Genomic DNA, 10,274 nt, shown 5'->3' on the forward strand with positions numbered 1-10,274 from the left:
GGAGCGAGAAATCGCCCGGATCTGGGAGCTCGGAGCTGGCTTGCTGGGATTCCACGCTCCCGCCCAGCAAGGGAGGCACTGTTTTAACTCGGGAACAACTGGCTGAGGATGCGGTGGCCTCTTCCTTCCTGGTCATTTCCAGCTTTTTAAAGAATGTGTTGTCTTTGTTTTTATTGGCGTTTCATGAAATGGCTGCTCTGCGCCAACATCGTGATGAACTAGGTATACCAATTTATTTTTATTATTATTTTTTTCTCAGGAGGAATTGACCTTTTCCCTAACACTAGCTGCCTTGTTCTCTGGATGTATTTTGATCCAATTTGAGGCTTAAGGGATAAACATTCCAATTCTTGCTTTTCTTATTTGCCCCTTTGCTTTTCCTGCCTGGAGGGCTGGGTTTGGATCCTTACGAAGGAAGCCACGCTGGCTGTCCTTGGGCCACTCGGTGGTAGCCCTGGTCCGGAGGGGGTCAGTGGGCAGCTCTCAGAGTCCCCAGGAGCCCAAGCACAATGTCAGTTAACTTCTATGTATCAAGGGCAAGCCAACTGACAGATGTTAATTCTTTCCAAGTTAACATTATACTTTGAAAGAAGGTAGGACATTCTAAGAATTTGGCATTAAAATACCCCATTTGCAGGGCATACTTAAGTTAAATGACTGTTATTTCTTGATGGCGTGCTAAAATTTAGGTCCTTTTATAGTACGCTCTATGTTTTGCCTCCTAATCAAGGCAAACTCCTACTCAGGACAATTATATCCCAATTTACTGCTTATGTGCAAATTTCTGATCTACAGGATTAGGCCTTAGGAGGTAATATGTTTCTAGAAAATAAATCCTAAAATATGGAGGGTTATAAACGTGTAAACGAAAGCCTTTACCTCTGTGTGTGTGTGTGTGTGTGTGTGTGTGCACAAACCCCTGTGTTCATGAAGTACTGCCGGTATCTTTAGGCAATGACTTTGCATCATTGTAAACAAATATGAGTTGTTTACAACTGTCTCAAATGAGAGTTCCTTTGATCAAGCATGGTGGTTAATATGATACATTTTGGAATGATGCTGAATTTCCAACTTTTAAAATCATATCCTGAGCTGTTGCGGGATCCATGAATAGCTCTGTTATACCCTGGATGGCTACATGTCTGTTAATTTCTAAAGCATTTATGCTAATTATTTGAAGTCTGCCACCTTGATGGTAACTGCATGGGTGAAGAATACTTTTTCAACAAGTGAAGAATAATTTTTCAAAAAGTGTTTTCTCATTGGTGAAGGGCCCCTGCCCCCCCTCCCAATCTGGGCAGGTGGGTGTGAGTTTCGCTTTGGGTTCGGGCCTCCTCCCTCCACTCTGTCCCCTTCCCAGAGACCTTACCTGGCCACCTTAAAGCATGCACCTTTGCTCTCCCACTCAGCACTCTGCTTTATTTTTGAAATTTCTGAAATGCTAATACTTATCTGTGAATTTACCTTTTTATTTTCTCTTTTCCCAGGAGAGCAGGGTTTGGTGCTTGTTCTCTGTTTTCTCACAGCCCCTAGAACAGTGATGGGCCCGTACGAGGCCTTCCAGGTCATTTGCCGAACGACAGAATTTGGTATAAATTCTCCTGGACCACCTAGTAAACAGGCAGATTTTCCAAACTGGTAGACGGTACCATGTGTTTAGACTTGGACTATTTAAGATTTCTTTTTCGCCCTAAGCAACATTCACTGGTCCATACAGAAGGCTGTCATCTTGGCCTCTGTCTAAGGCCCTGAAAGTAACAACGTACTGGGGAATAAAAACAAGACCTGGATTCTGAATCAGCCCGTGGCCAGCACTCACTGAGTGCTCTTGGGTGAGGCACCTTATGGTCTCTGAGCCTTTGTAAAATGGGGACGGTGGATATCCCCTGCAGCTCTCATAAACGTTTGCAGAAGCCAGACAAGGCACAGAATGCAAAGTTATTTTAAAACCTAGAGAGCCCCAAAGTTAGATTAGGTCTGAATTGTGTCTCCCCCAAATTCCTATGCTGAAGCCCTGACCGCCCCCCCCAACTGCCATTGTCCCTCAGAATGTGACTGTATTTGGATATATAGTGCCTTTGAAGAGGTGATTCAGTTAAAATGAGGTCATCAGGGTGGGTCCTAATCCAATCTGACTGGTGTCCTTATAAGAAGAGGAAGAGACCCCAGACCATGTGAGAACACGGCAAGAAGGCAGCCGTCTACAAGCCAGGGAGGGAGGCCTCAGGAGAAACCACAGCATCTGACACCTTGGTCTCGGGCTTCCAGGCTCCAGAACTGTAAAAAAAAAAAAACAGCCTGCTGTTTAAGGCACCCAGTCTGTGGTATTTCATAATGGCAGCCCTACTGGTTAATACAGCTGCTCAGTAAGAAACTTTGATGGGCTGTAGGGCTGATCTGTGTTTATCAGTTCATAATCTGTGTTTATCATGCAAAGGGGATTTTAGTCTATCAAACCATTCTCCCATTGGATGGATTTTTCATGACAATATCATAGACTTGTCATATCCATTTGGGATTGTCTTTATCTGGTAGTAGTTCCTTCCTTTTATGTTTATGATTCTCGATTTTCCATTTGCCATCAAATGATCTGTAAAAGAATATCCACTTACGTCTAGGCAGGAAGATCCGTTTAATGCTCAGGGAAGACTGGTTCTTAACATAACGACATCTTTAAGAAGGGCTACCTCAACGTTTCTCTTACGATACAATAAAATGAAAAACAGCAGGGCCATTCCCTGTCTCAGTTTCTGCAAGGAAAAGGCAATATTTCAGGAAAATGGTGTAAGGAATACCTAGAGCCGTGCAAAGTATAAATCTGAATAGGACTGGGTTTTTTCCTGGTGGGGAGGTCATGGCAGCACTGAATCCTGAGACATCCCAAGCCCCAGGGAGCACCATTTCTTCATCAGGCTGGGGCCATCGGCAGTGCTCTGTGCTGTGCCTTGGTTGTTTGATGAAGTGTCTGCCCAGGGAGGAAAGTCTAATTGCTTGGGACGGTTTTGCAGCTGTGCCTTTTGTTCTGAGAGAGAAGATGGGTGGGGACACGGAGAGCTGGATAACGGATAGGTAGACGGATACTGTGGTGGAAACAGTCAGCTGTCCTGCCTGATAGGTTTTAACCCTCACCTCCTCGGACTGCCTCACGTCTCTGAGACCAGATGCTCCAGGCAATGGTCCTGGCAGTGTTTGGGTGAAGTCTGAAGGTCTGTGGGGGGCCCTGGTCCACGGAACATGGCAGCTGGGGTCCTGCTCACACCTCCTGAGCTCTACGGTCAGGAAGTGGGTTTTCCTCTCATTCTCCAGGGCAGTTGGCAATTGCTATCTTTTTATATCACACCAGCGGATTGGAATAAATAATCTCTTGACCATTCTCCTGGTACGCTTTAGAACTCCTTTGTGGAGGGACACACAGAAATGATCAAATTCCAGGACCCCAGACAGATACAGGTGAGAAGGACTGTTCAGTCCCCGGCAGTTTACAAGGTGCTCTGGTGAAATACTGCCCGCTCAGGCTCAAAAGCCACCGCCAGGAACCGAGTGGGATGTGTTTTGTCCACGTCAGGCATCGGGACCCTGAATAAAAACGTCAGGTGCAGCCCACACAGTGCAGATGTGAGCGGCAGCAGAGGACAAGTGGGGTGGCTGCAGGGAGATCTGGAAGTGAAGACGGTTCAGGCCCCCTGCACAGCTCACCCAGATCTACTGTCCCTTCAGATGGAGAAGCTGTGCAGAGCCCGGTGCCCTCAGGGCCTCGAGCAGCACCACCCTTCTTCTGCACTCTCCCAGGTGTCTATTCACAGGACCTGGGAGTCCTCTTTAGGTGGAGAAGTCTCTGTGCTCTGTGCTGCTGAGCGGGGACCATCCCAGCACAAGCCCAGCAAATGCCACAGGCCACCTGAGGGGCCTGATGCCCTGACGCCCCTGCCCGGCTGTGTTTGGCGGTTGCATGGCCAGCCCTGCTGGAAAGCATCCCTTCCCCTTTGCGTTGGAGCCCAAGCATCCATAAGTCTCACCACTGAGCGGATGCAGGGCCCTGGCTGGGCTGGAGAACCACGTGACTGCCCACATCCTTCTCTGACGTAGCAAGTCCTGCCTGTCACAACTGGGCCTGCGTGCAATTTACACCATGGCCTTGATTTGCACATGACACTGGTGACTAGATGGAACGGGCTTTTAAAAAAAATTTTTTTAAATTTTTTTGGCCATGCTGTATAGCTTGTGGGAGCTCAGTTCCCAGACCAGGGACTGAACCTGGGCCATGGCAGTGAAAGCCCAGAATCCTAACCACTAGGCCACCAGGGAACTCCCAGAGCAGGCTTTTAAAAAACTATTTTTACTTCTCCATTTTTGAGATGAGCAAACTGAGACTCAGAGAAGCGAAGAAGCTTCCTGAGAGCCACAGAGCAGGCAGAGACACCCCCGATCCACCTCGCCTTGACCCACATCCCTGCTTCTGCCAGCGGCCTCATCCGGGGCGGGAGGGTCCGAGGGCTGGGAAGGCGTCAGCTCTATCCGCCAGGAGGCTGGAGAGCTGTGTCTGCCGGACGTGAGGCCTGCCTTTTGTTTACTCTCTGACATGGTGCTGGTGGCAGGCACTGCTCTGGGCATGGAGGGGCTTAGCCCACCCGGAGCTCCATGGCATGAGAATCCACCATCAGTGGGAGTATCGGAAGATGCCCACCTCTGCACGCCTGGGCCCCCCTTCTCCCACCACGGCCCTGACCATTCCCTGTAACCCTTTAGACAACGCTTCCTGACATCATTCCAAGTGGCCACGTTTTCCATCCGAGAGAGAAACCTCGCCTCTTCTTCCCCATGTCACCTGAGGTCAATGCCCCACAGAGGCTTTGCCATGGCACCTCCCAGCCTCCTCCTCGAGAGGCCGGGTGGTGGAAGAGGGGCTGAGGACCCCCTGCCACGTGGAAATGAAACGGTTCCCACCCAGGGTGAGTGACTTGGTGAGGTCCTCCAGGAAAGGCCTGCACCGGACAGCCGCCTGGCTTATTGATTAATGGACTCACTTGCAATCATCGGTTACTCGTGGGACACCTACTATGTGCCGAGCCCTGGCTGAGCCACTGGAACAAGGCAGGTGATGTCCCCGCCCTTACGGAGCTCACGCTGTAGTGGGACGATGGACCACAAACCAGGGAGGAGTGCAGGAAGTAGAATAAGATAGTGATCGCCCCAAGAAGAGCCACAATGCGGGGGGGAGGGGATGGGGTGGGCCCTGGAGGGAGCACACCCTCCTGGGGCCCTTCCTGTCCCCAGCGGGCATGGCTGAGGTCCTACCTTTGGGTTTCAGTTGCTGCTGGTGGTAGGCATCTCTCCTCTGCCCTGGAGTGATGGAAAAGGGAGGCTTTCGTATGGCCACCCTGCACCTTCCGTGGTCACCATCACCCAAGACATGGGAGGGGAGCCTCGGCAGGCAGCTTGATGACTGAGATTTCTGCAGGGCCAGGGGCTCTGGGCACTGGCAGTGGTCCCTCAGATGCTCTCCTCCATCATCCCTTCCCTCCTGCAGAGTCTGGGGTGCTCAGAGCTCTGCTTTTCTAGCTCCCAGGACCACATGGACCCATCTCCAGGCCCTCACATCATTCGCATTGAACACTGTGCCACCGATTCTAATTAGCTGTCCCCTCTCCATCACAGACTGGGTCCTCCTCCTGCTTTGCACATCCCTGGACGGCTCAGCAGAAGGAGTAACCATGGCAGACCTTCCCCAAGAAATGCTTGACTCTACAAAGTAAAGAGAGAGTAACGATTCCTGAAATATCAGTGGTTTCTTTTTTAAACACTGGAATACTTTTCAAACGAGGGAGAAATCGATAAATCACTTTTGGCTGAAGATATTAGTTGAAGATATAAATGTGAAATTCATTTTTATGACCCGCCCTTACTGTCTCATTATACATTCCCTAAATATACATAATTTTCCGCATCTTCATTCATCATGTGTCAAAAAATAATATTGCTGTTCTCTTCCATTATTGTAAAAGGGAAAAGATGAACTAGGCTATTCAAAAGCTTCAGGCTGCAGCAACATTTTAAATCTGAAAAAGAAATCTCCCATCTTCTGTTGAGTCAGAGCTCATTTTCCCCCTTTGCAATCACGGTACAGTAGATGCAAGGGTTCCTCTGGGAGGACAGGGACTTGGGTCTCCAAACCATCTTATGACAATCTTGGTACAGAAGCTGTTGCTTCTCCTCCCTGCTGTGGGCAGGTGAGCTGGAGCCATCACATTTCAGGTTTGCTAGATATTTGCACTTTAGCCCCGGGCTCATGTGATAACATTAGTGAAACATTTTTAAAGGATGAACTTGAGGTTCAGGAAACTCCTATCCCTCCTAATGGTCCTGCCCCTTAGAGAGTCTCTGAAGAAATGGTCCTGCAGTGTGGATTAAAATGTGGATGGTTACCCGATGCAGTAAGAGACGATCCCACTATTCTCCATATCATCTGGGTTCTCATGGGTTAAAGAAGATCGCCCCAAATAGTCCCTGGACATCGGTGCACTCAAAATCTCTGCATTTAGGGGCCTCGGCAGTCAATCTGGGATAGAGGAAAACAATTCTGCTGATTTAGGTCATGGACCAATCAGTCCGGCAAGGCTTATGAAGCCAGCATCCTCTCCTCCCAGATGGAGGTGGGATTGGTGGGCTCCGGGCAGAACCTGCTTAGTCTCTGGGAAAATTGAGAGGGGCCTGCTCAAGGGTCTACAAAGGAAATGTCACGCAACCAGATGCATCTCTCTCTCTCTCTATCATCTATCTACTTATTCTATCATTCTATCTATCATCTATCCATCCATCTATCTATCTATCTATCTATCTATCTATCTATCTATCTATCTATCTATCATCTATCTATCTATCATCTATCTTTTCTAACTACCTAGCTATCTAGTAGCTATTTGTGAGAGAGAGAGAGAGAGAGATTGTGTGAGAGAGAACAGGACAGAGTAAACAGGAGAGAAGGAACCTGTCTCACACATATTCCCAGTGTCCTCTACCCTCTGTGCTGGGGCCGCTGCCTGAATACTATCATCCAAGGGCACTAAGACAGGCATTGAAGAGATGGACCACATTTAGGTTAAGTGATGAACTCAGGCTGCCTGGTGACAAAGTCAAGGAATAGAGCCTTGTCCCTGCTCCCTGGCTGGGCTTCCTCTCCCACCTCAAATGCCCCCGATTTTCCCATCCCCAAGCTAGACGTGCTCTTCACACTGTCCGGCCCCTCTGCTCCAGGTGTGAGCCCAGGGTGGCAGGGTTGCTCTCCGTCCAGGTGCCAAGAGGTGGGTTCTGCCCCCAGTTCTTCCTGGAATTAACCTCAGGACCTTATTTGTTACTTCATCTGAAGCCAGGTAGCTGGATCTCAACTCTGCCTGCATCTTGGAATCACCTGAGAGGCTTTTTAAAAAAGTAGGGCTGTCTGGCCCTACCTCTAGGGACGCTGATTTATCTAACTTGGTCTTGTTCTCAGGAGCTCTTCCGCTGTGGCCATACAAAGAGGCAGTCCTGAGTCTGGGGTGGGTCCTTGTGTCTGTGTTAAAAAATAATGCCTTTGGGACTTGCCTGGCGGTCCAGTGGTTAAGACTCTGCGCTTCCACTGCAGGGGTCATGGGTTTAATCCCTGGTCCAAAAAAAAAAAAAAGTAAAATAAATAATGCCTTTAATGATTCTAATGATTAACTTTCACTAGACCGAAGGAGTGATTAGAGGGTTTTATTTATTTGTTTGTTTTCAGCATTTAGCTGGAAAGGTCACAGCACAAAGGGACAATCAGCGCAGGGGATCACTTCGCTTTGGCTTATATCCTATTTTCAATGCTCTTAACCGTGAATGAGTTCAATCCTCTGCCTTAGCAAAAAAATGCGAAGCCTACCGTGTTGGCACAAAATGTAAGACTTGTGAAAGTCCAGCTTGACTGTGAAGGCCGAATGGTGTCATCCATCTGTGACAATGATAAAAACAGAAGCCCTAATTCAATAAATAAATCTCATTGGTAATAGAAGGGTGTGTGCACAGAAACTCAGCGACTTTTTTAGCTCCAGAGGTTGTATCACTGGGTCCATATCTGTAGCACTATTTAAATTGTATCTGCATGAGAAACCAGAGGAAAGTAACATCATTGCTAGCATTTAAAAAAATTTTTTAATTGAAGTATAGTTAATTTACAGTGTTGTGTTAGTTTCAAGTGTACAGCAAAGAGATTCAGTTAAACATATATATATATATATATATATATATATATATATATATATATATATATATCTATATATATATATTCTTTTTCAGATTCTTTTTCATTACAGGTTATTACAAGATATTGAGTATAGTTCCCTGTGCTATACAGTAGGTCCTTGTTGTTTATCTATTTTATACATAGTAGTGTGTATCTGTTAATCCTAATGTTAAATGGGGCCATAAGAACAGAAAATCATGCACAGAAGATATCTACGATGTGGAGACTGTGTCTTTGAGTTTCATCGTCCCTCCCTGGCAGGGGTAGAGGTCAGGCAGCCAGAAGATGCTGCTTCTGAGCTCTGAGAAGGTTCAGGATGCACTCCACCGGCTTGTATTTTGCAAACTGGGTCTTGTGCTGGGGGTGGTGCCATGTGGTGCCCCGGAGGTTTTGTTGATCCAGAGCTGCTGTCCGTCTTCCTGCTTGCAGCTCAGTGATTGCCTTATGTTTGTGTTTTTCTTGCTCCAGATGGGCAGAAGAAGGTTCAAGAGGAGTTCGACATCGACATGGATGCGCCAGAGACAGAACGCGCAGCAGTGGCCATTCAGTCTCAGTTCAGAAAATTCCAGAAGAAAAAGGCTGGGTCCCAGTCCTAGCGGGAGAGCCCCTTCCTAGTCTGCCAGAAGACACCACCTTCAACCATCCTGTCAAGAAATTAAAAGAACAACACCCTCGAGGGAAATCATTTGCACACGATACCCGCGTGCACCTCAGTCCCGCAATGCATGTACAGAGACCCGTGATATTTATACCCTTGTAGGAAGGCATAGACCATGCAATTGTGAGCGCTTCATATCTCTTTATCTCCAGTATCATTCCTCTTGCAACTGATTATTTTCCTTGATGTTGTAATAAAATGGAGTTGAGATGCATGATTCAAGTGTCTGCCTCCACTTCTCCCTTTATATTAACTTGGGAAGTTACCGTTGTTAGAAGTAAGGCTAGATGTCTATTTTCTTCTCCCTTTAAGAGTTAGAGCTGAAACACGGTGCCTTCTGTGAGGAGCTTTCCTGCTGAGAATGGGAGATGCGTTCTCAGCTGTGCCTGTCTCATTTGGAGAGTTCTAACCTCTGACAGGCGATGGCGATGAATTTTCCTCTTATGATGGGATTAGAGCCCTGGATCCTGGGGTGCTAAAGAGTCAGAAGGTTCCCTGGGGAATTAAGACTCATCCAGGAGAACAAGAAGTGGGAGGGCAATGCATCTGTTTAGGGGGAGTCACCCAGGTTTACACAGCAGGCGCATTTCAGAGCTCTGCAGGGGATGCCCCACTATTGAGGGCCAGTCTGCCGCTCACCTGCAGCTCTCCGTACCTGTGCTGATCCAGGGCCAGGCGGTTCTCTGTTCTGCCTTTCCATCCCCCTCCCCAGCTCCTCACACCCCTCAGGGAGTTATTTGCCACCTGTTAGGATTATTTAGCACATCCTGCAATTTGGAGAAGCTGCAAGTTCTCTCCCATCCCATCTCTTCCCCTGCAAACCTTGTAGGTAAATTGCTTCCCACACCCCAAAGGGTAGGCAGGGAGGAGAGGGCTGTCACATGCAGAGAATACTCCTTCGAGTCAAGAGCCGGGGGGGGGGGGGGGTGAGTGCCTGCCTTGGGGCCCCAGGTGGCATGAGAACCTGATGTGGAAGCTGCATTTCATCTTCATTCCTTTTTTTTTTTTTTTTTTTTAGTATTATTTAATGTTTTATTTTTGCCTTTAGCTTAAGAAAGCAATTATTCTTTTTTTTTTTTGGGGGGATGCAGCAAAAGCAGTTCTTTTTTAATATCTTTATTGGAGTATAATTGCTTTACAATGGTGTGTTAGTTTCTGCTTTATAACGAAGTGAATCAGTTATACATATACATATGTTCCCATATCTCTTCCCTCTTGCGTCTCCCTCCCTCCCACCCTCCCTATCCCACCCCTCTAGGTGGTCGCAAATCACCACCAAGCTGCTCTCCCTGTGCTATCGTCGTCATTCCTTTTACTGGACTGTTCTCTGGGGCTGCTAGAGACAGAGCAAACTCGGGCTCCTCTGAT

The 10,274-nt window shown here is 47.7% G+C and overlaps 1 protein-coding gene across 1 annotated transcript in view; it reads left to right on the forward strand.

Annotated features, from left to right (window-relative positions):
• PCP4 (Purkinje cell protein 4) overlaps positions 1 to 8,844 on the forward strand; it is a 31,730-nt gene extending 22,886 nt beyond the window's left edge. Inside the window, exon 3 of the mRNA XM_068545702.1 lies at positions 8,717 to 8,844. Coding sequence (XP_068401803.1) covers positions 8,717 to 8,844 — 128 coding nt within the window. The remainder of the gene's footprint in view (positions 1 to 8,716) is intronic.
• Positions 8,845 to 10,274: the final 1,430 nt, after the last annotated feature.

The sequence above is a fragment of the Eschrichtius robustus genome, chromosome 6 (assembly GCF_028021215.1).
Source record: "Eschrichtius robustus isolate mEscRob2 chromosome 6, mEscRob2.pri, whole genome shotgun sequence".
In the NCBI taxonomy this organism is placed as follows: Eukaryota; Metazoa; Chordata; class Mammalia; order Artiodactyla; family Eschrichtiidae; genus Eschrichtius; species Eschrichtius robustus.